This window comes from Bufo gargarizans, chromosome 5, assembly GCF_014858855.1.
Source record: "Bufo gargarizans isolate SCDJY-AF-19 chromosome 5, ASM1485885v1, whole genome shotgun sequence".
Classification (NCBI taxonomy): Eukaryota; Metazoa; Chordata; class Amphibia; order Anura; family Bufonidae; genus Bufo; species Bufo gargarizans.
Genome location: NC_058084.1, coordinates 405,979,174 through 406,006,535, shown reverse-complemented (window position 1 = coordinate 406,006,535; position 27,362 = coordinate 405,979,174). Strand labels below are relative to the sequence as shown.

The 27,362-nt window shown below is 45.9% G+C and overlaps 1 protein-coding gene and 1 long non-coding RNA gene across 2 annotated transcripts in view; one reads left to right on the top strand and one right to left on the bottom strand.

Moving 5' to 3' along the window:
• Window positions 1-27,362, bottom strand: part of LOC122937760 — a 215,158-nt gene that overhangs the window by 18,539 nt on the left and 169,257 nt on the right. The window lies entirely within an intron of this gene.
• RHEB (Ras homolog, mTORC1 binding) lies at window positions 248-25,525 on the top strand. The gene is made up of 8 exons (XM_044292775.1): window positions 248-584; window positions 9,685-9,756; window positions 17,078-17,145; window positions 18,196-18,278; window positions 19,919-19,975; window positions 20,070-20,117; window positions 21,359-21,440; window positions 24,962-25,525. The coding sequence occupies exons 1-8, from the start codon at window positions 533-535 to the stop codon at window positions 25,052-25,054; spliced, it is 555 nt and encodes a 184-aa protein (XP_044148710.1). The 5' UTR covers window positions 248-532; the 3' UTR covers window positions 25,055-25,525.

Below are 27,362 nucleotides of genomic sequence, written 5' to 3'. Positions count from 1 at the left end.
CTACAGGGAATCTTGAGCTCTGCCAACATGTCGGTGACCGTGCGCGCCGCCGCCGTCACTCACCCCCACGCAACCAGTTTCCTACCACCAAGCGACGAATAACTTACGTAAAAACGTTTCGCCGAAGCCCCTCCCCCCTAATATTTTAGCATCCTGCCGTCAGAAGGGCACAACCTACATCCAATAGAAACGCCGTATTTGACACGCACCCCGCCCCCTGCCACAAGTATCCGCCAATCACAAGCCTCCCCGCCACAGCGAGCATTCTGGGGTGACGCAGCGAGTTTTTTTCCGGACAGCAGAGAGGGCGGGCGGAATAATAAAAACAAATCGGTGCCGAAGAGAGAGAAGGCGGGATATAAAGCCGGGCTGACTCCTTCCGTGTGCGCGCAGGAGCAAGCAGCGAGGCCGTGTGCAGGCAAAGGGAACTTGGGCTTGTGCTTCCGGTCGCTCCGCTTTCCTCCTTCATCATCTGTCGGTGGATGCAGCGCCTTCGGGTCTAACCAAAGGCAAAACAGTGGAGGCGCCAAAGATGCCGCAGTCCAAGTCGCGGAAGATCGCCATCCTCGGGTACCGCTCCGTGGGTGAGTGTCCCCCCTGGCCGCTACACGTGCGTGGGACTGGAGGCGGCTGCTGCCCGCATGTGCTGCCAGGCTGAGGGTCCGTGGGTGATGGGCCTGGCTGGTGACCTCTAGCCTTGTGCCAGCCAGTCCTCCTGTCACCTTTTGTCCAATTACTTTGGTTGCCCATCCCTGGCGGCTGCTGCCTTCCCAGTGATGTGATCTTGGGGTGCATCTGACGGGTCTCCAAGATGGTGTTTTGTGCCAGGAGCACCCCTGACTGGCATTATGGCATATGTGGTCTGGAGTGGGCACAGGTGCCATCCTCTCCAGACCTGGGGTCCCCAGTCCTGATGAACGAGTGCCCAAGAGAGCGCCGCCATATGGAGAGGCACAAGTCTGCTGCACCCTTAAAGGGGCAGTCCCATCAATATCCAAGTCGTGTCTCCTCAAGGCCCATTTAAAGAGCTCCGTTGCACCCCTTCCCAGAATTCCGGAGGAGCGTGTATGGCCTAGAATGAGGCTCAAGCCACTCTCTAGGTCATAGATCGGAAGTGGATTTGTTCAAATACTCCGATGTGAATGCTGTTTCCGTGCAGCGTAAAAATGTATGGTCTCCGTGGAGTGAAACGGCATCTCGCGTGAGACTTCGGTGGATGACTTCAGATTCCAGTGTTAAATACGCTGATAGGAATACCGCTGTCGGCTTCAGTCCTGTACCAAAGCCCACTTCAGATTCCAATTTTAAAATTGTATTTAAAGATGCCGATAGTAATATTGGAGTAATTTGCCAAAGTTTCCTGTGACTTCAGAGATATGAAGTTTGGCTCCATGGAGCCAATACATTTTAATGCTGTATGGAAACCATTGACTTGTAGAAGTTTTTGAACAAATTAACTTTGGATCTATGATCAAGCCTACCTATAAGCCGCCTCATGCAGATTTTGGTACCCCCCCCCCCAAATCCTAGTCCCATCTGGACACTTGTGGGTAGGCTTTGTCATTGAGTAGGTGCGGCCCCCACCTCTGAGGCCTGGCAGGATACCGCCGGTGTGTGGCCTCTGCCTTCACTGTAGGGGACTTGTGAAAATGGCAGACCTATAACCATGAAGGGAGTAAGCTTGGCGTATGTGGCTTCCCCTCCATTCACAGGGGGACTCTGTTCTCTAGATGGGAGCGGGTCCTGACGTTGTACCTGCACTGATTGGACATGACATTCTATCGCAGTATCCAGATGGGCCAACCCTTCTAAAGAGCCTATTAAACTAGGCTTATTGCTCGGTAGGGTTGATTATGCTGATTGTAGTGATATGGTGCTTTTCTCTGTAGCATTCTGGGTTGCTGAGTTATGAACTCAAATCGGGCAGTTGGAGCATCGAGGGGTGGGATATAGCACCTTGAGCATCGCTCCAGCTTTGTCCATAGTGCTCACTACACTCCCCCTGCCGCCAGCGGTGTTGTGCACAAACTTGGTGCCTGCGCTCTCCATCTGCTTGCTGAGCAGACTTGGTGGAGACCCCTATGGCGACAGAGGAGGAATGCTCCTGGGTGGAATGACATCGTCAGCCCCCGTGCACTGTGAATTTGCTCTGCTGTTGAATAACGATAAGTCCACCTAATGCCGCAACCCTGGAACGCAAAGATATAAATATTTCCATCAGCAGGGTCTACCCTACCAGTGCAATATACCTGATTTTAATAGGGTTGACCATGCTGACAGAGGCTCTATGAAGGGTTCTTTACATCTCTAGTAGTGAGTGGGACTGAGGCTGAGCTCCCATCCCAGGCACATCAACCACCAAAAGTGTGGCGCTGGACCTGGCACAAGCAGTGTGTGCCCCCTCCAGTCCGCTCATCAGTGGGAATGCCAAGATTGGTACCCAGCCTGTTCTGAAATAGATGGCCTTTTCAAAGTTGTGTGTGTGTGTGTGTGTGTATATATACATATATACACACAGCTAGGGATGAGCGAATAGATGCACATAAAACTTTGTTAGAATGTATTGGCTCCTATGAGCCAAAATTTATTACTTTGCGAAGTCTCGCAAGACTTCAAGTAATTTCAGAAATTAATTTCTACTGTTAAAACCTTTTTCCCGAACTGTTTCGGGTCGCCATCTTAGTGATGAGAAGAGATACCGGCCGTGTGTATTCCGCAATGTTCTCGCACCTGTCAGTAGAAATGGCTATTGTTGCAAAATGTAGAAGAATAGGGTATGTTCTGTAACTTGCAGACAGCACGCATCTGACATCCGTGTGCTGTCTGTGTCCAATTAATAATGGTTAATAAAGTTTCTTAAAAATCAAATCCTATATACTGTAAAATGGTACTAACAAAAACGTCATATCATTCTGCGAGGAGTCGGCCCACGTAGGGTTACATCACCGGAAGGATGTGCAGACAGACTATTTTCAGATGTGCTATTACTGTGCAAAGCTATTAAAAACACATTAAGGGTCCATTCACACGTCCGTTTTTTTCTTTCCTGATCTGTTCCGTTTTTTGCGGAACAGATCAGGACCAGATCTGGACCCATTCATTTTCAATGGGTCCTGGAAAAAAATCGGACAGCACAATGTGTGCTGTCCGTTTCCGTTGTTCCGTTCCGCATGTCCGTTTAAATATAAAACATGTCCTATTCTTTTCCGCAAAATTTGGATCCTGGTACAATACAAAGTCAATGGATCCGCAAAAAAACGGAAGACATTCGGATGTCATTCCGTATGTCATCCGTTTTTTGCGGAATCCGTTCCTGGAAACACATAACAAAATTTTTTATTTTCAAAGAAATCCAAACAACTTTATTTGATTATTGAAATGTATACATGTTTCCGTTTTTTGCGGATCCGCAAAAAACGGATTACATACGGAAACATTTTCAGGAACGGATCCGCAAAAAAGGACCGAAATTCGGATTATAGAAAAATACTGACGTGTGAATGTAGCCTAAGGCTACTTTCACACTGGCGTTTTGGTTTCAGTTTGTGAGATCTGTTCAGGGCTCTCACACGTGCTCTAAAACGGATCAGTTTTGCCCCTAAAGCATTCTGAATGGATAAGGATCAGCTCAGAATGGATCAGTTTGGCTCCGATCAGTCTCCATTCCGCTCTGGAGCAGCGTTTTGTTGTCAGTTTGAGCTAAACGGATCCGTCCTGACTAGGGATCGACCGATATTGATTTTTTAGGGCCGATACCGATACCGATAATTTGTGAACTTTCAGGCCGATAGCCGATAATTTATACCGATATTCTGGGACTTTTCATTTTTGAAAAAAAAATAAAAATTCCCACAAATTTGCTGAAAATGTATGTTTATTGTTAATGTGTATTTTATTTTTTTGTAAATCTTTCTTTTTCATTTATATTTAATATTTTGGTGTTTTTATTTTTATTTTTGTAACTTTTTCTTTTTTTTTTAACTTTTAGCCCCCTTAGGGACTAGAACCCTTGTCCCATTCACCCTGATAGAGATCTATCAGGGTGAATAGGAGCTCACACTGTCCCTGCTGCTGTGTGCTTTGTGCACACAGCAGCATGGAGCTTATCATGGCAGCCAGGGCTTCAATAGCGTTCTGGCTGCCATGGTAACCGATCGGAGCCCCAGCATTACACTGCTGGGGCTCCGATTGGAGGAGCAGGGGAGAGGGAATCCTGTGGGGGGGGGGCGCACTGCGACTGGGGTGGGGGGCCCTATGCGCCACCACTGCTTAATACTGGGGGGGAGGGGGGCGCACTGCGCCACCAATGCATAATACTGGAGGGGCGCACTGCGCCACCAATGTCTAATACTGGGGGGAGGGGGGGCACACTGCGCCACCAATGTCTGATACTGGGGGGCTTGGGGGGGCGCACTGCGCCACCAATGAAGCTTAATCTCTAATTTATTCATATACAGGAGGCGGGAGCTGGCTGCAGGATCACATAGCCGGCTCCCGACCTCTATGAGCAGTAGCTGCGATCCGCGGCACCTGAGGAGTTAACTACCGCAGATCGCAGCTACAGCTCATAGAGGCCGGGAGCCGGCTATGTGATCCTGCAGCTCCCGCCTCCTGTATATGAATAAATGAGAGATTAAGCTTCATTGGTGGTGCAGTGGCCATAGCTCCTCCCCTCCTCTTGTCCCCTGCCCTCTCATTGGCGGCAGCAGCAGGAGCAGCACAGGGGGAGGAGACACTGCTTCCTTCTCCCCTGTGCTGCTGAGGGAACACGGAGAGCGCTGACAGCAGCGCGATCTGTGTTCCCAGTACGTTATCGGAATATCGGCAAAATAAATGCCGATACCGATAGCGTTCAAAATCCTGAATATCGGCCGATAATATCGGTAAATCCGATAATCGGTCGATCCCTAGTCCTGACCCACAATGTAAGTCAATAGGGACGGATTAGTTTTCACTGGCACAATAGAAAACGGATCCGTCCTCCATAGACTTTCAATGGTGTTCAAGATGGATCCGTCTTGGCTATGTTAAAGATAATACAAACGGATCCGTTCTGAACGGATGCAGACGGTTGTATTATCTGAACGGACCTGTCTGTGCAGATCCATGACGGATCAACACCAAATGAGTGTGACAGTAGCCTTATGCATGTCTGATATTGTAAAGTAAATCAATACGTTGTATGTGCCCCAAAAAGTACAATTCGGCCTGCAAGAGAACGCTAATACGGGCATGTCATCGGAAAAGTGAAGATACGGCTGAATGCCACACGGCAAAAACCATTTCCTGTGGCCTTAATGGCAGAATAGTACTTTACATGTTAAAGTAATACCCAGTGGGGGTCCCCCAGGCATCCAGCGAATGGGGGTCGCTTCCGTGGGATTGTAGTGCTTCCGTGGGATTCCAACCCGTGACTCCGCTCCGCAATAGATGGGTGAAGTCCTATTCAAGTAAATGGGTCTGCACCACCGCCAGTGTCCGTATATTGTAGACCAGCTATTTGCAGTCCGCAAGACAGGCACGGAGCCAGTACGGTCGTGTGCATGAGCCCTGAGTAACAAAAGCTTAAAACTTGCGCTATACCCGTTTAACCATAATATTTTAAAGGCTATGTACATCTTCGGAGGCAATTTGTAGGATTACATTTTACTCATTATTGAGCTGTTCTGTCAAAGGGTTAACTGTTTTTCTAACTGTGCCTAACCCTCATCTCTAAATTACTAAGAGGTCCTAAGTACCTTAAAGGGGTTCTGCACTTTCAATTAACTGATGATCTATCCTCTGATCGGCGGGGGTCTGACACCCGGGACCCCCGCCGTTCAGCTGTTTGGGAAGGCAGCGGCGCTCCAGCAGCGCCACTGCCTTCTCACTGTTTACCGCCGGGCCGCCCGCCCACTGACGTCACGACTTGTATCAACTAGAGTGGGCGCGGGTAAGCTCCATTCAAGTGAACAGAGCTTAGCCGCGCCCACTCTAGTTGATACAAGTCGTGACGTCAGTGGGCGGGCGGCCCGGCGGTAAACAGTGAGAAGGCAGTGGCGCTGCTGGAGCGCCGCTGCCTTCTCAAACAGCTGATCGGCGGGGGTCCCGGGTGTCGGACCCCCGCCGATCAGAGGCTGATGATCTATCCAGAGGATAGATCATCAGTTAATTAAAAGTGCAGAACCCCTTTAACCCTTTCAAGACTCCCCCCCCCCCCCCCCCCCCCCTTCAGGACTTGGTTCACTTTTTAATGGCACCAGTTACAGTTGCATGAAACGTGGTGGGAAGCAGGGGGGAAAAAATTCCAAATGAGGGTGAAATTATAGAAAAACGCATTCATTCTGCCAGTTTTTATTTTTTAACTGTTTCCTAGGTGGTAAAATTTTTACCTCCTAATGAGTACAATGCAATAATAAAAATGCTCCAGGTGGGTGGTAGTGTTCATAGCGCTAGGTTAACTTGCATGTATCTAGCACGCAGACGCAGATCCATCACCTGATGCCATAAGGTAGTCGGCCAGAAGATTCTTCTACTTCCAGAACAGTGAGAGGGAACAGTCCATGACACCATGGTAATTCCACGTTGTAATGTTTCCCTGACATGATGACATTTCGGGTCCCGTTGCTGATTCTGGTCTGGAAACATCAGTGCAGGACTCGGGTGACCCCATGGTTCACGGGCATTCTCTCCTTTCTGTAGCTTCAGAATGCTGACCTTTCCCACAGTCACTGAACCATCAGGGACATCACAGGATTCTCCCCCCACTGTGTGGAGTAAGATTGGGCAGCTCATGCACTGAGAAATGTTGGGTCTCTAGGTGGAACCCTCTGAGCAAATTGGTTGATGTTCCTCACATTGGCCTCAGTGTGGCGTCACTTTTTGTAAGCCTTCATTTTCTGAGTTCTAAGGACGTCTCGAAGAGTGGGCAGTTGCAGATGTTTCTGTTCTTAGGCCTCTTTCACACGACCATATGGCTTTTTTATTTTTTTTATTTTGCGGTCCGTTTTTCACAGATCAGTTTTGTTTGTTCTGTTTTTCTGTACGGCATATACAGTAATTACATAGAAAAAATTGGGCTGGGCATAACATTTTCAATGGATGGTTCCACAAAAACGGAACGGATATGGAAGACATACGGAGTACTTTTTTGTGGATCCATTGACTTGAATGGAGACATGGAACGTGATTTGCAGGCAATAATAGGACATGTTCTATCTTTCAACGGAACAGAAATACGGAAACTGAATGCATACGGGGTACACGCAAAAAAAATCAGCCCGCAAACAGGAAATGACCCGACCACATGAAAGAGGCCTTATTCTGTGTTCACTTTCAGTTCTTGGTGAAAGATTGCAGTGAGCTCTAGGTCTGTAGTTGCTGGCTATGTTCAGTTTAATTTTCGGCACCATTGGTAGCAACGTATCACCTAGCCACAGGATGGGGGACAAAAGTATCATCTGCTGGGGACCAACCGCTGGGGCCTCCACTGATCACTTGAATGAAGATCGGTGTCCACCGAATGGAGTGGGCTTCAGGTGCACATTCGCCGCTCCATATAAACGGGAACACAGGACTCTGATCTAGTGATCGTGGGGGCAGCAGTTATTCCCCTCCATTCTGTGGGCAGTGGATAAGTTGTTGTAGTAGGGCAATCCATTTAAAGGGGGTTTTCTATCTTGTGAAATGTCAACAGCATGGCCCCTTGAAACAGAAGATTCCTACTTGCCTGGTCTACACTGTGCCAGTCCTCCATGGTGTTCATCCTTTAGTCCCTGCACTGTTTTCTTGTGGCGGTGCATGGTCATGTGCACCAATCTTGGCAATCGCTGGCTTCAGCAGTGACCCCTCTACCACTGAAGCCAGTCTGACTGGAGTGGTGTATGTGACAATGCACTGCTGGTTGTGAACAGTGGGGGACTGGAAGATGTAGCCAGGACCAGGTAAGTGGGGATCTTTTTGTTTCAGGGGGCAGGTTGCGGGCAGTTGCTAAACAAAATTGTAAAACCCCTTTAAGTACTAAATGCATAAACAATAATTCCAGTACTTAATTTATTCCCTTGAAACTGTTATCAGTGAGGACTATAGAAAAGTCTATCGCTGCCCCTTCTCCTCCTCAGTCCGGAGACTAGCTGTCAGGTGGCTGGAGCAGGAGCCTCCCCGCTCTGTCCAGTCTGTACGAAGATTGTGCGCTTACACGCTCTCTGTATTAGCCGCTCTCCATAATGACTGTGTATACACACACTGCCAAGAAACCCACAGAAAAAATACCAGAGCCAAATTCATGTGTGGAAGGATGACTTCTCAGGATAGGTGCTCAATATCCACTCTGCCTTCCTACTGCACAACCGGCGGCAGACGACAGAACGGATGCAGATGTACCGCTCGGCTCACCACCGCCTCCTCACTTTGCATGGACCCGTGCCTCTGGCTCCATTGTCAGACCGCTATTAATCTGATATTGATGACTTATCCTCAGGACAAATATCGGAGACGATGGGTTGGCACTGCGGTTTGCATATGTCCAGGGAAGGGGTCCCACTGGTATATAGTGAAGGACCGCCACTCATTTTCTTTGTGATATGAAGAAACTTTTATTCAAAGCATGATGGTATCGGTGACTGCTTTCAAATTGTAGTATGAAAAAAGGCTTAAGCGGAAACTATTCGCTGATGATCTTATTATGCTTTGAAGAGACTCGATTCACACGTCTGTAATAATGGGTCCGCATTCGCTCCACAAATTGCGGAACGGGTGTGGACTCATTCATTCTCTATAGGGACGGAATGGATGTGGACAGCACAGTGTGCTGTCTATCTGCATTTCCGGAGCGTGCAGTGTATCTTCCAGTCCGCGGCTCCGTAAAAAACAAATACAACATGTCCGAAATTGCAGACAAGAATAGGCATTTCTATGGGGGTGCCGGCTGGGTGTATTGCGGATCCGCAATGCACTACGGACGTGTGAATGGACCATAAAAGTTTATTCATATTGTCAAGAAAGCGAGTGCCGGTCCTTTTTGGCTTTATTCTCAGGGCAGTATAGTTGACCCCCACCACCGCTCTGGCAAAAGTTGGAGCAGGTCAGTAGAACATTATAGGTATTATCCAAGGGCTATAAAGGCCCCTCACACAGATGGTACTTACCTCTCTCCCCGGCACCCGTGTCACTATGTGCCACTGCATCTCCTAGTTGAAATGAGAACCTTTCGGGGCAGGTGGCCGTGACGGGAACGAGCCTCCCTAGTGTCACCCGCAATGCTCGAGGCTCGTTCCCACTGTGGCCTGTTATTGCCTTGCCTCACCCCATGGAAACATCCAGCGATGGAGATGCTGGGGAATGATGCGAGAGGGGCCCAGGCATATAGGGGGCAGTATAGGCCTTGGATAACCCCTTTAACCCATGTTCTATGTTGGCTTTATATAAAATTTTTCGTTTTCTAGCACTTCATGATTGCTGTCACACAAATGGTGAAAGCGACTACCAGTATATTTTTGTACTTTCAGGATTTTATTTCTAGGTTTAGTGTTTCTATATAAGATGTCTGGCATGAAGTCCATGAACTGAATTTTGGGATCCGTTTTCGTTAGTTAACCTGAATGTCGGCTCTGTGACCGAGCCCCAGGGACTGTTCAGAGTCCTCAGACTGGTATTTGTTCATGTCTTCTCATAATGTACGGTAATTGTTTTTCCTTTGTGTTCCAGGAAAGTCTTCACTAACCATCCAGTTTGTTGAAGGACAGTTTGTGGACTCCTACGATCCGACAATAGAAAACAGTAAGTGTCCGTGTTTTGTCTTCCACTGTCTTTTGTCTATTACATTGGAATGCTACTTCTGCCCAAAAAGCTTTTTGGCATTCACAGGGCATTACTGTGTCCCCTGCAGGAAAAATTACAACGCGGCATCTAACATTGGCTCTTGTCTTCTACCCCCTGACGGAGGTTCTGGTGTCGTCCACTAGTAAAACATGCAGTGTTCAAATACCAGTTTACACGTCTGACATACACATCTATGTGGGGGGCTTTTTTTTTTTTTTCCTTCTTTCTTTCCCTTTAAGCCATCTTTACAATTCATTACCTGGTCGTCTTTAAAGGGGCTGTGGCAGGTTTTACCTTTTTCCTGTATTCGCGGAATAGGGGATGAAAGTCTGAGCGGTAGGACTATCTGCTTTTGACCTTCACTGATTCCTTGTATGAACTGAAGTTGAGTCTGCACTCTGCCAATCCTCTCGGGGCAGCTGAGGTTTGCTGGGCACTCCTTTCGGCGTCCCCTCGTCAGTACCATAGATAGTTTGGCACAACCCCTTTAAACTGTAGACACACCACTGTATGAGGGGTCTCTCTGCATACTTGGGTTCTAGAGTAGGTCTTAAAAATGCAGTTATGTTCCATTAAAATGAATGATTTCTGTATCTCCAATAAGGCCTCATGCACACAGCTGTTGCGCGGCCGTTTTGTTAATTGGGGAACGCAATTTGCACGCGCAACATCTATGCAGCGGCCGGGACTAAAACTGTTGCTTTTGAAGTGAAGAAATGAAATTTGGAGGCTAAAAATGTCAGCACGCCTGTCAGTGATTTTACATGACAAAAGTGGAGTAAAAGTTGTAAACTATAGCGTGTATATAAGGCTACTTTCACACTGGCGTTTTGGTTTCCGTTTGTGCGATCCGTTCAGAGCTCTCACAAGCGGTCCAAAACGGATCAGTTTTGCCCTAATGCATTCTGAATGGAAACGGATCCGCTCAGAAAGCATCAGTTTGCCTCCGATCAGTCTCCATTCAGCTCTGGAGGCGGCTTGCAGCGTTTTGGTGTGTGCCTGATGAGGAGGCAAACGGTCCTGACACACAATGTAAGTCAATGGGGACAGATCCATTTTCTATGACACAATCTGGCACAATAGAAACGGATTGACTTTCAATGGTGTTAAAGATGGATCCGTCTTGGCTATGTTACAGATAATGCGGATCTGTTCTGAATGGATGCAGACGGCTGTATTATCTGAACGGATGCGTTTGTGCGGATCTATTTACAGCATGCTTTCACTATTCTCACTTGGCATCAGGGGTTGTGGCCTCCTGCAACCCATGAGGTTTACTATAATTTCCCACAGAAACTGGCTTGGGCCTCATGCACACAACCTTATGTTTTGTGATCATCAAACTGCAGATCTGCAAAATACGGATACCAACCGCATGCTCTCTGTAAATTTCTCACTCCTGTCACTAGAACTTCCTATCCCCAAATGGACAAGAATCTGTCATGTTCTAAGGTTTGGGAAACTGCCATACGGATGTGGCCAGCGCATGGATGACATCTTTGTCAGAATTGTTTTATTTTTTTTGCTGAATCATAGAAATTAATGGGTCCATGTGCAATCGACAAAAAAGGCGGATCGGACACGGACCAAACTTGTGTATTACTGTCTTTAATGTGTAGTTCATAGCTGTCTTCTGGTCCACGGGCTGGTGGAATGGGTGCCCAAAAAAAAAACACTGAAAGGGGTTATCAACCCCTATAATGCCCGGGCCCGTCAAACAGGTTATCCTTGCCTCGCTCCATGGCACCTGTGTCATTTCTGATGCCTGCACTGGAACAAGCATTGGCCTCCCGTTGTCTGATGTTTTAATCCATGTGGCGGGCCTCAGGAGCTATGCGGGTGCCTGGAGCGAGGTAAGTACAACCTGTGTAAGTGGCCTGGGCATTTTGGGGGGCATTATAAGGGTTAGATACAAGCCTGCCTCTTAATAAACTTAGTGCGTCTTTTTCCAGTGGTCTTGAAGTCTTGGTAAATCTGTCCCTTTGAGTATGAGACCTTTGACTGTCTTTTGTGGTCATTGGGACCACGAAGGATCCAGTGTTACTTTACGTTTTTCAGAGGGTTATGCTGGAGCAGAGTAGTCGGCGCAGGATCTCTAAAACCTCTGCAGTAGGTAACTCTACAGGGTTAATGGCTCCCTCCTTTCCTGGGTATGGCTGAGACTGAACAACAGGCTGATGACAAACTCCCTGAACCCTCTTGTGCTATTCCACGTTCACCTTTGAGCCACCTGGCTGTTCTCCATACACTGCCGGTAATGGAGGGGGAAGAAATAAAAGCGGAGTTCCGTTTTCATTGTGAACCTCCGGACTTCTCCACCATCACTTAGGAGCTAGAGCCAGGAGGGGCCCTGTACTAATGATGGGGTTGTAAATGTACATGGTTAATCCAGTTTCAGCCTCTACTCAGAAGATAAATGGATGGAAGAAGAGCTTTATCTTTAGTCTGTAATGTGAGCTGTACTCGGAGGTAGGGATCGACCGATTATCGGATTTACCGATATTATCGGCCGATATTCAGGATTTTGAACACTATCGGTATCGGCATTTATTTTGCCGATATTCCGATAGTGTATGGGGAACACAGATCGCGCTGCTGACAGCGCTCTCCGTGTTCCCTCAGCAGCACAGGGGAGAAGGAAGCAGTGTCTCCTCCCCCTGTGCTGCTCCTGCCGCTGCAGCCAATGAAAGTACAGGGGACAGGAGGAGGGGAGGAGCTATGGCCACTGCTCCACCAATGAAGATTAATCTATCATTCATTCATATACAGGAGGCGGGAGCTGCAGAATCACATAGCCGGCTCCCGGCCTCTATGAGCGGTAGCTGCGATCTGCGGTAGTTAACTCCTCAGGTGCCGCGGATCGCAGCTACAGCTCATAGAGGTCGGGAGCCGGCTATGTGATTCTGCAGCTCCCGCCTCCTGTATATGAATAAATTAGAGATTAAGCTTCATTGGTGGCGCAGTGCGCCCCCCAGTATCAGACATTGGTGGCGCAGTGCGCCCCCCCCTCCCCCCCAGTATTAAGCAGTGGTGCTTCCCCCCCCACCCCAGTCGCAGTGCGCCCCCCCCCACAGGATCCCCTCTCCCCTGCTCCTCCGATCGGAGCCCCAGCAGTGTAATGCTGGGGTTCCGATCGGTTACCATGGCAGCCAGGACGCTATTGAAGCCCTGGCTGCCATGATAAGCTCCATGCTGCTGTGTGCACAAAGCACACAGCAGCAGGGACAGTGTGAGCTCCTATTCACCCTGATAGAGCTCTATCAGGGTGAATAGGACAAGGGTTCTAGTCCCTAAGGGGGCTAAAAGTTAGTTTAAAAAAAAAAGTTACAAAAAAAATAATAAACTCCAAAATATTAAATATAAATGAAAGAAAGATTTACAAAAAAAAAAAATACACATTAACAATAAACATTAATTTTCAGCAGATTTGTGGGAATTTTATTTTTTCAAAAATGAAAATTCCCAGAATATCGGTATAAATTATCGGCTATCGGCCTGAAAGTTCACAAATTATCGGTATCGGCCCTAAAAAATCAATATCGGTCGATCCCTACTCGGAGGGAAGCTGTGCTCTATCCAAAGGCTCCTTTACTGTTCAATTGAGCAGACTGTTAGGAAAGAGGCATTGCTTCCTGACAACCTCCTGCTCATTGGTGAAGGAGACAGATGCATTTACATGCAGCGATCTCCTCCACAGTATAGGCAAGAGCAATTGCTAATGCCATTGCATATCCCCATATAGAATCACTGTTTATGGGCCGCAGAGGCCGTTTAGACACCACAACCTGCTGCTGGCAAACAATGATTGACCGCATAAACGAGGCGTTTCGCTCATTAATGGGGTAGTCGGCAGCACTGTTACACAAGCAGATTATGGCTAATGAATGTGCAGTAAGCTGGATTCTGACAAAGCACACTGGTGCAATATTAAGTCTCCTGTTCGTTACGCCACTTAATGCAATGAGCAGGACACTGGTACGGTGGCCAATGATGCAGTGGGTCAGGATATGTATATAAGAGTTTAGTTTGTTCATGACGCCAATTGCAGCGTGCGCAGGTACTGTAGCAGGGCCCTTTAAGATGTTACAGCTCATGTACCAGGTGAGGAATGCCAGAGGGGGATAATGTCTCTGTATAGCAGATATGGTAGTGTCAACGGTGTCTCCTACCTTGGTACGGTTGGACTCCTGGATCCTGGCTCACTTGCAATAAAATGAGTGTTGTTAATAGGAGTAACTGAGGAACTTTGGTAGCAGTAAATGAGATCCAGACTGGAGATATAATCCAACTTGTCTTTACTTAATGGCAGCATAAATCCACATGAGTTACAGCAATAGTCTTGGGTCCCAGCAGGGATCAGTATCTCTTCTGCTTCTATACTATGTTCCTGGAGAATCTGGCAGGTATTTATCTTCTGCTTTAGTATGGGCCTGACTAGATGAGGAGGAATTTGGCTTCTCCTGGACTCTGGATAAGTACTCGCAGGGAATGATTCTTCCTGGAGATCTGTAGTTCTGGAGGTGTTGCTTGCTTGTCACCAGCTGAGGTAGATGGCTCAGGCTGGGAAGAGTGATCCTTGGCCTCAGCCAAGGCTGGATCCTAGGTTGGGATCCCTGTAACTGGGAGCTCCTACTAACACAGCCTACCCCTAGCAGGGGTAGCTGGTACACTTAATTAACTTGTTTCTCCTCCTCATGAGACAGGACATGGGAACAGCCCACTTCTGCTCACAAAGGGGAGACTAGACTGGAATGAACTATTCCAGCCTAGATATACTAAACTGGCTATGGTCTGCTAAATACATTGCTGCCACCTGCTGGTGCACATGGAAATTGCAGCTTAATATCAAACAGGCCTGGAGAATGTATACACAGGAAAATACCATGTTAGACTACACAAGATGACAATACATATACACCTGACAGTTTAGTAACATACTCTAGGATGTTACAAATGTTCGTACAAATGCTTGTTAGCGATAATCTGCATGATGTTTGGGCACTGTAAAGGGGTTGTCTCACTTCAGCAAATTACTTTCTCTATAGAATAAATGCTAGAACAAACCACTTACTAATGTATTGTGATTGTCCATATTGCTTCCTTTGCTGGCTGGATTCATTTTTCCATCACATTATACACTGCTTGTTTCCATGGTTACGACCATCCTGCAATACAACAGAGGTGGTTGTGTTTGTACACTATAGGAAAAAGCACCAGCCTATGTGCTCCCACAGTCCCAGCCACCAGGGAGGCCAGTGCTTTCTCCTATAGTGTGCTGCAGGGTGGCTGTAACCATGGAAACGAGTCGTGTATAATGTGATAGAAGAATGAAGCCAGCAAAGGAGGCAATATGGACAATCGCAATACAGTAGGAAGTGCCTTGTATTAACTTTTTCTACCTGATAAATGCCACGAGTTGGGGTCCATTTACGCATCCAGGTGCGGACCCGTTCATTTTCAATGTGGCTGCAAAAGATGCGGACAGCACACTGTATGCAGTCTCTTCACAGCCACACATAACCACAGTCTGTCCTGTCCCTCCTCTCTCTACTTCATGTCTCCTCATGAACGCTATTTCCAGAGATTCTACTGAACATCTTATCAGATATATTCAGGATCATAATCCCTGACCAGCAGAGAGGAGGATGAGGCAGCTCTTTAGCTCAGTGGTCTGGAGTAACTTGTCCTTCTGTGTGATTAGGACAGGTCTGTGTGTACTAATAGAATGGCGGCTTTTTTTTTTTCCTTCTTCCTCCTGATTACTTCTAATGGCTTGTTTTGTCTAAAGAGCAATTTAAAGGCATTTGGAAATATATTTGATAAAGTAATATTTAGGTATCTTAATTCCTGGAGAACCCCTTTAAGGCCGCCTTCACATGAGTGATATGGATCAGCAGGATCTTTTCAAGGAAAAACTGATGGGTTTTGCATGGAAGTTGAATCCTTAATTTTTTATTTTCTGTGATTGCATTCAGTGTGCGTTTTTTCCACCCGGGTTGTTTTTCTTCACGCATGAAAAATGCATGCAACCTACAACTCCTATCTCCTGGCAACCATCAGTGAAAACCGGATGCCTTCTGTTTTACACTCGAGCCCTGTTCGCTTCTATGGAGCTAGGGCTGCGATAACCAGTCGCCCGACCACCACCACTCTGAAGGCAAAGATGATGCGTGGATCAGGAATCGGTCCACATGCTAAGCATTTGCTGCACACATTGTATCCAGAAAACTACAAAATGGACATACTGATACGGAACAGCTGTCTGTTTTTTGTGGGCCCATTGAAAGGAATGGGTGCCTCCTATCCGCAAAAACAGACACAAACATTCATGTGCATGTAGCCTAAGGCTAATTTCACACATTTTGTCTGACTGCATAATTTTGAAGCGGATTCTGATAGAATGAAAATATATATATTTTCTAATTTTATTTTTTTGACTCATTCACACGTCCATAGTAGAACTGCCTATTGTCCACAATTGTGGACAAGAATAGGACATGTTGTATTTAAAAAAATAATAATAATTCGGCGCCGCAGATCAGAAGTTCGGGGCTGCGCTCCGGAAATGTGGATAGCAGCACACTGTGTGCTGTCTGCATGCATGGACACTAAGGCTGTCATTGTCAGACTGCAGTACTCTGGTCTTTTTTTTTTTTTTTTTTTGTAGTTACCAAGTTCTTTCTCTCTGGGGTGTCCCGAGACCAGGACTGTCATCGGCTTAGTCTGGCACAGGTGAAGCGGGGCATGTAATAAGGGGCTACTAGACAGTCGGTGCATGCAGGTCAGTAATGTAATAGAGGTCGTCTAAGATCTCAGCGTGGCTGACCCTTTGTGGGGTTCATACTTGCCTGGACCCTGCTGTGGGTTCTGGCTCCATTGCTCTGGTATAAACATCCTGTTGACGTGGCTGTAGTGTTGACATGTCACTGGGTCACAGGTCACCGTTGCAGTGAGGACAAGTATGAACCCCGGATTATGTGGCCATGAGGGTGAAGCCAGGTGTAGTTTGCTGATTTTCGCAGTATTCTGCCCATATTAGTTGCCACACGCTTCACTCTGCATTTAAAGTCCATGTGCATGTCAAGTTGCGCAGACATCTCTGTGGAAGAAGTGTTTGCTTTCGTTCACTTTACAGCTCCTGTAACCGCTGCAGCTCCTCCGCTATTTCACTGTGGAATATGGGGATCCGCAGTGCAACCAGTGGCTGTACCTGAAATGTACTTCAAAATGTGTCCTGTTAATGCGTGGCTCTGATGCACACCACGTTTCTCTCTTCTAGCATTTACTAAACAGATCTCTGTGAATGGACAAGATTACCAGCTTCAGCTAGTGGACACTGCTGGCCAGGTAAGTGTAGAAATGTCAGTGCTGGGCCCTGCTCACATCCCATCCATATGGCTTCATTGACATGCTGGATCGGTGTAACTTATGGGTGATGTCTGCCATTGTATAACTGCAATCGCGCCCCCCCCCCCCTCTATCCTCTTTAAAGGGGTTTTGCACTTTGTTTAAACTGATCTATCCTCTGGATAGGTCATCAGCATCTGATCAGTGGGGGTCTGTGATGGCCCAGTGACGTCATGACTAGTATCAACTAGCGTGGGGTGGGGCTAAGCTCTGTTAAAGTGGACAGTTTAGCCCCGCCCACGCTAGTTAATACTAGTGATGACGTCACTCGGCCAGCGGTAAACCGTGAGAAGGCCGGGGCGCTTCTGGCGTGCCGCTGTGTTCTCAAACAGCTGATTGGCGGGGGTCCTGGGTGTCGGTGCTGATCAGAAGCTGATCTATCTGATAGATCAGTTAAAACAAAGTGCAGAACCTCTTTAAGGATTGGTGGAAAGCAGCATTGACCACCCCATTGTAACATTATGGTTGGATAGAAACAGTTGTCTAGTCACAGGACGGGATAACTATTAGATCGGTGACATGCAGACCTGTCTAAGCTTTCAGGCTATATCTATATCCTCCCTCCAGCAAGTGGCATTTATCATCATTACCGCTGCTCCAGCCTATGTGCGCTCCCACAGTCCAGGCCTCCTGAGAGGCCGACTCCTTTTGCTATATTCTGCAAGCACGACCACCGCTGATGGATTGCAGGGTGGTTGTAGCCATGGAGACAGGAAGTGTGTGATGTGATAGAAAAAGGAGACAAAGACAATCGCAGCACATTAGGAAGTGCCCTGAATTAACTTTATGTACGTGATAAATGCCGTTTGGAACACGTTGAGTGGTCTCTGAACCCCTTCCCCATCTCTGCCGCACCGCTACTTGTGCTGACTTGCTGTGATTGAATTAATTAGATCTGTTGCTATGGGAACAGACGTGGTCCTCCTGCCCGGCTTGATGTGAAATCTTCTGTAATTGTGTGGATAAAAAGGGATTTGTTTTGTTTCCTAGGATGAATTTTCCATTATCCCTCAGACGTACTCCATAGAAATAAATGGGTACATCCTTGTATACTCGGTTACCTCCATCAAAAGGTATGTTCTGTGGAAGGTTACGATTTTTGGTGTCCCTGGGGGTGGCTATTGGATTTTGCAGTTGGGCAGGTGCCACCATTAACCCCAGCAGAGCTGGAGGCCATTGATTTAATCACTGATCAGCCATAACATTAAAAACCACCTAATTATTGGGTAACCAAAATGGCTGTGAGCAATCTAGACATGGACTCCTCAAGACCTCTGAAGTCGTCTTGTGATTTCTAGCACAATCGTTTAGGGGTCATCATGGCCATTCTTTTCGATCTGTGACTCTGTTGTGACCCCTTTCATGGCTAGCAGTGACTCAGCAATTTATGCTTGTTCAGCTCTGTTTTGGGTTGGACCTGAAATGGGCTAGCCTGCGCTCCCCTTAAGCATTAGAGCCCTGGGCACCCATGACTGTCGGCAGCTTACGGTTTGTCCTTCCTTAGTAGGTAGTCTTCATTGCATACAGTTTGAGATGCTCTGACCTAGTTGTTTAGCTGTCAGTTCGTTCGGCCTAGTTAACGTTGCTCAGATTATATATATATATATATATATATATATATATATATATATATATATATATATATATATATATATATAATTTTTTATTTCACTTTTTTCCTGCTTCCAAAACATCGTCTGCCTAATATCAGTCAGTAGGTGCCCTCGTCATGAGATGTTCGTGTCACCTGGCAGTGGTTTTAAATGCTGTGGACACATTGAGGCAGGGGTCTTTTCCTAAAGGCACATTTAGGGGTTATTCACGTGACTGGTCGCCATGCCTGTGTTACGGACTGCAAAACACGGTCATCGACTGTGTGGCCTATTTTTATTTTATTTTACAGTGCGGAGGCACAGACCCGAAGGCCTGCGGAAGGATATCTGAGTATTTCCATCTGTGCTTCCACTCTGCAAAAAATAGACCATGTCCTATCTTGCCGTATCTTGTGGATCGTGGACCCATTCAAGTCAATGGATCTGCAGCATGGAGTTCACATGGCTGGTGTATGTGTATTACGGACCTGCTGTTTGCAGTCTGCAACACAGGCTTGGCGACCATACAGTCGCGTGAATGAGCCCTTACTCAGTGCCAAACATCAAACAGTTATTGGGAAGGACCTGACGGTTGCCTGCTCGTCAGTGGAGGTGAAGAGCTGCGTTTACATGCAACGATCATGGCTACTGTCGTTACTTACCCTCATGCAGACTCATTCTAACTTATCATAGACCAGTGTTTTGTGCCAGTGGATGAGATCCCTGTTCATTGCTGGAGGCTGCCCCTAACTTATGATGAGGCTTGCACCTCGTCATAAATTTGGCGTAGCTCCAGCAGTCTGCTCCTAAACTGAAAACTACACTGGCCTCTAGTTGGCATGGGGGAAATGATAACATCCCACTGTTTCTGGGCAGGATCTGTTCCCCAGGAACTGAGGTGTCCACAGCAAAGATCATTTTATTCATTGAACATGCATTCTGCTGCTTCATTGGGCGATCTGCTGCACCTACACCCAAGCAGATTATAGGGGAGCAAGGGTTCAGAAAAGCATGTGTTCCCTACAATAAGAATAAGCCCAGTGTGATCGTGTAAATGCACCCTAAAAGCTCTCAAACACTAACTTTTCTTATGTTTAATAACCAGTCTCTTCTCTTTTCAGCTTTGAAGTGATTAAAATTATTCATGAGAAGTTGTTGGATATGGTGGGAAAAGTCCAGTAAGTGGTCTTGCCTTTTTAAAATCCAGTCCCAGATTTTTAAATTTTATTTTTTTCCCATAACCTCTACTGACTGTATCTCTCTCTCTTCCAGGGTTCCTATAATGTTGGTTGGAAACAAGAAAGATTTGCACATGGAAAGGTTTGTATCAGTCTGTGGCCTTACACGTGTGTGTACATGTAGGATGTAGTGAACTAATAAATGTGGAAAGACTGAAGCAACGAATCCTGGGACTATTCAATCACATTTATATAGAACATATTATAAAACCAGTCATTAACCTGCCACAGAATTGGTCTTGTTGCCAGTGACCGTCGCTCAGTTTACCTTCCAGGTTTCTAAAGCAGTTTAAGAACTGAAAGCTGATCTCTGGTTGCAGTGGGCACCAAGCGGTTGGCTCATCTAACAGATTGGCATATCGCTGCATGTGCAGTCATTTCTCCAGAATGGGTCCCCCCCCAAAGTGAAGGACCGCACACCATGCTTGATTGGTGTGCTCTCCATCAGTATGGGATTTCCGATAATGGCCAAGTGTGCTCACGGATATTTTCTGAAGTCCAATAGCTGTGAAAGAAGAGCGCGCCGCACGTGTACGCCACATCTTTCACTGCTGTGTGGTGAATGGAAGGTGGCCGCGCTTGCACAGTGTGCTCTCTGCGTAAGGTCCCTGTTCTGGAGATGGGTGTGGGACCTGCTCCTATCTGACATTGATGGCATATCCTAGCGATTGTGTTAGATGAAACAAACCCTTGATGTGTGTGCAGAAAATCATTAGGCAAAAAGTGTGGAAAAACAAGATAAAAACCACATACTATGTATTGCTGTTTTTGATGCAGATTATCTGTATTTTAATGACTACTGAAGTTTTGGGGGAAAACAACAACAATTCAGGTGAAAATCCTGCAAGAAACGCATGCATGTACGAAGTTTGTTGTGGAAACGCAGGGAAATCCACATGGCATTTCTATCGCAACCCACTCATGTCTGCAGGAAACTTGCTCCATGTGAGAACACCATTTCCCCGCCTGAGCTCTCTGCTCATGTAATGGGACCTCAGCATTAGAGTTCAGGCTGCGAGACCACGTGTTTCCCGCAGGCAACACTCATCGGAAACTTGCCATAGATTTGCATACATTTCTGACTGTCCCATTTGACGCCTGGAAAAATCATGTGCACGAATGGTCCTGCTTTCAGTCAGAAATCTGGTGTATCCCCCTTGCCTTTCCCTTACTGTGTTGTCATTGTTGCAGCCCTATTTAGGGTTGGCTTGACTCAGTGTTACTCTCATACATGGTTCAGAATTTTTTTTATTTTATATTTTTTCCCCCCATGCTGACATCTCGTAAAGTCATGTATTAACACTACTTGAATGTGCCTCTTAGAGTGATCAGTTATGAAGAAGGCAAGGCCTTAGCAGAGTCCTGGAACGCAGCATTCTTGGAGTCTTCAGCTAAAGAGAATCAGGTGGGTTTTTTAAACATTTTCAAACCTTTTTATAAGTGGAGGTTTTCTATGTTTCTATATAGTTAAAGGGGTTTTTGGAGATTGAGGCTTTTTTTTTTTTTTGATGAGGCAGGGTGCAACAATTACAAAAAAAAACGCTAGTTCCAGTGCTGTTCTCCCTCCTCCACCAGACTAAGTGTAATGTGCCATCTACACACAGCACTGCTGCCACCTAGTCTTTTTCCTGGTATGTGTGCAGGCATGGCAAGCGACCATTGCCATTGATTGGCCAGCAAGGGTGGCGTGCATGTAGGCTGCATATCACACTTCTGGGGACTGAAGATGGAGAAGGAGCTCTGCAATGGAACTGGAGTACCATCGACAGGCGAGTCTCCATCCTGGGATGCCTTAGCACAGCATCCTTGCTCTTTAAGAACTAGCTCCTGTGTGGGATCCTACAACAGAGTATGATGGCGCCTGATCTTCCCTCACAAAGCTTCAGACTACAATCCCTAGCTTTCCTGCTGTGAGTTTGTGCTGGTTCATGAGTGTTGTGTACAGATTGGCTGCCTGATATACCGTCCGGTCACGTCCCTTCTACTCGGTAATCAGCAGCACACTGACACTCCTGTGTTTCATAAGACATTTAGCTAGAGAACTGATAGCAGCACACTGAGCATGCTCAACCTAACAAAGGCTCATAACCTTTAGAGGCATTCCGTTATTCATTCAGTCATAGAAGTCTATGGCCTGCCTAACTGATCCGTCCGGTTTCTGTTATGCAGGAGAGGGCTCTAGCATAACTTGGACCAGACGGATCAGTTATGCAGGCTATGACGACTGAATGAATAACGGAATGCCTCTAAAGGCATTTCGACCGCTATGCATTCTTTCATGGACTTGCGTTACGGTCCGTGGTAATGGAATCCATAACGCAATTTGCATTATACCACAACATGAACCGTAAACTAATTTCAAAATATGAAATTAGCTCATCCTTTATCTAATATAATGTAAATTTCACATTTTTACTGTTCAGTAGTTATTTATTTATGATGCATTAGTCTAAGGCTACATGCACACGAACATTTTTCCGTGCCGATACACTTTTTTTTTTTTATTTATTTTTTTTTCAGATAGGATGTGGACTCATTCATTTCAAAGGGTTCCAAAAAAAATAAAAAATAAATACGGAAATACGGACAGTACACAATGTGCTGTCCGCATCAGTATGTCCGTTGCCCCGCAAAAAATAAATAAAAAATAGCGCCTGTCCTATTTATTTTATCGTTTGCGGACAAGGATGTGCTTTATTAAATGGATCCGCCCAAAAAAACAGATGCTATACGGAGCCTCTGCTGGATTCATTTTTCCATCCTGCAATCCATCGGTGGTTGTGCTTGCACACTATAGGAAAAAGCACCAGCCTATGTGCAGTGTCATGGTCCCGGCCACCAGAGACTGACTTTTTTCTATAGTGTGCACAGCCGGATTGCAGGGTGGTTGTAACATGGAAACAAGCAGTGTATAATGAGGTGGAAAATGAATCCAGCCAACAAAGGAAGCAATATGGATAATACATTAGTAAGTGCCTTGTATTAACTTCCGCTACATAATAAATGCCATTTGCTGAAGTGAGACGCCATCTTTAAAGGGTATTTATATAATTTTTTCATTTATTTTAATGTAATTGGAGTGGTCTGACTAAGTTTACCTTAGTTCCCTACTATACTTTTGTATAGATTTTGAATTACCTAGTAATTGCAGCATGTTCTTTCCTCCCCCAGGGCATTTCAGTGGTGCCGCTAAAACAGCGTTGCTAGGTGTCCTCCGTCTCTTATCTTCTTTATACAGAAGATTGAGGACGTAGTAGTGGGCAGTCTCAAATGCTGAGAGCCCGCTCCATTCGGACCTGGATAGTGCCAATATTTGTGATTAGAATATTCACAATGAGCTACTCGGACGGAGGGCGTGTTTAAGTCTGGAGAAAGCCGATTGGTTGGTGAGGCTGCGTGTTCCTGAGATGAGCTGTATGATTTCAGTGTGGTTAGGGAGGGAGGTCTTAGCCTCAGGGTAAGGCCTCTTTCTCACAGGCGTCGCATGTGAGGGCCAGACAAGATGCGGGTGCGTTGCGGGAAAAATAATTTTTTATTCAGCCTGGCGTGTCTGTCTTTTTTTTGATGAAAAGGACCTGTGGTTACATCACTGCGCTCATCACATGGTTCATCACCATGGAGATGGACCATGTGATGAGCAGTGATGTCATCAAAGGTCTTTTAGCCAGGTCCTGAAGAAAGTAGAAAGAGGAGCTCCAATCAAGTGGATGGGTTGAGTTAAATTTGTTAACCCCTCAATGGACATTTTACTAAGCATTCTGTGTTAGGAATGCTATTTTCTCTTATAACCATGTTATAAGGAAAAATAATAATAATCAAATCCCTATCGTCTCCTAGCAACCCATGCGTGAAAATCGCACTGAATCAGCACTTGCCGATGCTTGCGATTTTTCACGCAGCCATATTCACTTCTATGGGGCCTGTGTTGCATGAAAAACGCACAATATAGAGCATGCTGCAATTTTTCACGCAACGCACCAGTGATGTGTGAAAGTCAATGGGGCTGTGTACATGAGCGGTGAAGTGAATGGGTCCAGATTCAGTACGGGTGTAATGCGTTCACCTCATGCATTGCATGCACATGGAATTCTCGCCTGTGTGAAAGGGGCATTGGCGGCCATCTTGAGAAGATAGTCAGAAGTCTTGAGGAGCCGTTGCTATCAAGTGGTATGTGAACACAATTGGTGATTAGGGATTATCGCAGCAGCAACAACATATATGAAAATAGAATTTTTGAGTGAAAATATGACTGTTATCCTTTTAAGGGGTTCCCAGCCATAGGAGTGCACTTCTGTTTCACTAAGGTGGCCAATGCTAGATGAAGGAAAGATGGGGACTTGAATGTTGGCTTTACCAGAGCGTGTATGGTGTGGAGAGGAATAGTTCTTGCTTAACATCTATGTAAAATGTACGGCCACCTTTTATATAGTCAGTCACCCTCCCAACATCTTTGAGTAACTACTAGCTCTATTGTTTCTGCAGAGCCGTGGAAAAGAACCACGGATGCAGACGGCACACGGCGGCCCCACTGAAATGAAATAAATCTGCACCCGTTCATATGGCTATCTGAATGGGCCCTAATTTGACATTATGAATTACTAGCAGTTTGCATTAAAGGGCCATCTGGGTGTTGGCAGTTACTGCACAGTCTGACAATGGCAGCACCAATTGGATAATGCCAGGCCGTGCAGACGCTCCCTTCCCCTGCTGGTAACGCCCAGTTAGACCTTTATTGCAGACTTCATTTATTCATGAACTTGTAAATGGGATAATACAGGAATGCCCCCAGTCAGAGGAATAGAAGCTCCACAACGGTTACGTTGGGCATGTAGTTAGTAAAACAGAAATGTCAGGAGAGGGGATGGGCCCTCTTTTAACTTGCTGTGACAATGTTTTTTTTTTTTGTTTTTTGCTTTTGTTTTTCAGACTGCTGTTGATGTATTCAAAAGAATAATTTTGGAAGCAGAAAAAATTGATGGTGTAGGTTCACAAGGGAAGTCTTCCTGCTCCGTAATGTAATTCCACTACACAAGCTGCGGACACTGGGAAAATAGTCTACTTGAATAAGCAAACTGCCTGTTCTACTTCAAAACTAGGCTTCTCTGTTAACTGTTCCCCTCCCAGTAGAGGTGTTGATGCCAGCAAAGCCTGGGACCTCTTCTGGGACCGGAAAGGTTCCAGGGATGTTAAGATAGGGATGGTCACAGCCGCCTTTTTTTGTTTTTAATTCAGATTCTGCGAAGATCTGATTTCTGGGCAGATACCTACATCTACACCTCTCCAATCACGCACTTTCAATTTGTATATCATATTTCTTAATATTCTGGCCAATACTTTTACCGGCATTAATTTTTCAGTGTAGTTTGTTTATAATCATGTAATCAATTCAATCATGCCTTTTTAGATTACCCTTTACGTAATCAGGCTTCAACGTCAGTGTTTCTATCATTGTTCAGTGTAAACTTGTAAATAAAACAGCTGCAGACCTTGTGATCGGGTTTTTTTTTCTGTCCTCGCTGTATACTGAAAATTGGTGACCAGCAGGGTGGATTCGATTTAAAGGGACACTGACAGGGCCAATAAGCATATTGAGGTATATATATATGGCAGTACAGGTCTTATAATGGGTATTACAATCATCTAAGTATCCCCCCTGTCCACATTATACATACAGAAAACTGAAGTTTTATAACCTGCTCCAACGGTCTTCAATCTGCCCAAGGGGCGGCGTTTCACCTCTCTTGCGCCCAGCCAGCCTCCCCCAACTGCCGCTTTGAAGCGCCGCCCAGCTCATGAATATTCAGTTTGCTGGGCGGCTTCTGCGGTCCCCGCTCTGAAGCGCTGCGCTTAACAGTGCCCGGCGCATGCGCCGGATCTTCTGAAGTCTGGTACAGTAAGCGCCGCCCAGCTCATCAATAGTCACTTCTCTGGGCGGCGCTTACTGTCCCCGACTTCACAAGATCCGGCGCATGCGCAGGGCACTGTTCAGCGCAGCGCTTCAGAGCGGGGACCGCAGAAGCCGCCCAGCAAACTGAATATTCATGAGCTAGGCGGCGCTTCAAAGCGGCAGTTGGGGGGAGGCTGGCTGGGCGCAAGAGAGGTGAAACGCCGCCCCTTGGGCAGATTGAAGACCGTTGGAGCAGGTTATAAAACTTCAGTTTTCTGTATGTATAATGTGGACAGGGGGGATACTTAGATGATTGTAATACCCATTATAAGACCTGTACTGCCATATATATACCTCAATATGCTTATTGGCCCTGTCAGTGTCCCTTTAAATCAAACTGATTTTAAATCAGTTTAAATCACTAGTCAGTAAGGCTTGATTTAAATCATGGTTTTCTACATAAAGACTAATTCTTGCTGGTATAACTTATAATATGCAATTAGATGAATATTTTTAGAATAGCGACTTTTCATATTAGTTTGATTAGGTTGATTCTGTATTCATAGGTTTGTAGAAGTTAGGATTAAGGTCTTTTTCTCAACTCTGTTCATGTTATAACACTTTTCCTGTGAAGAGGCATGTGATCTCTGCTGAGTCAAATTAAGTTTTGAGAACTGCAAAAGTAAACCAAGAATCTGTGGATAATATCTTGTAGGCAGAGAAACTGCCCAATAATAAACCTATGACATTGTGAATGGATTATTTGCCAAAAAAAAAAACATATATACAGCCTTATTCTACATAATTAAAAAAAAATACTAATCTTTATTTCATGATGGAATAACCTTTGGCTGGTAATATATTTTCCTAAAAGAGCATTTTAAATTGTGTTGGGACATACCTCTTAGGGCTCATGCACACAACCATATGTATTTTGCAGTTCAGCAAACGCTTTTTTTTGCACACTATTGAAATAAATGGTTCAGCATACGGGCCTCCAAAAAACTAGCAGGAAAGAAAATACATTTGTGCGTGAATTCAGATTTTTATTTATTCACTCCACAGGTAGAGATGAGCGAATTTCATGTTTTTGCATTTCATTCATGCTTCGTTTACTGGTAGAAGCTGAACTGTGTTATGTGGTAACAGAATTCATAACGCAATTCTATGACTGAATGCCTTTAGATGCATTTTGTTATTCAGTCCGTCATAATAGAAGTCTATGGGCTGCCAAACTGATCCGTCCCGTTATGCAGGGGAGTCTTCTCCTGCATAATGAAACGGGACGGATCTGTTTTGCAGCCCATAGACTTCTATTATGACGGACTGAATAACAAAATGCATCTGAAGGCATTCTGTCATAGAAATGGATTCCGTTACCACAGACCATAACTCAAAATGCAATTCACCTTTTACCAACGAAGTGTAAACTGAATTTCA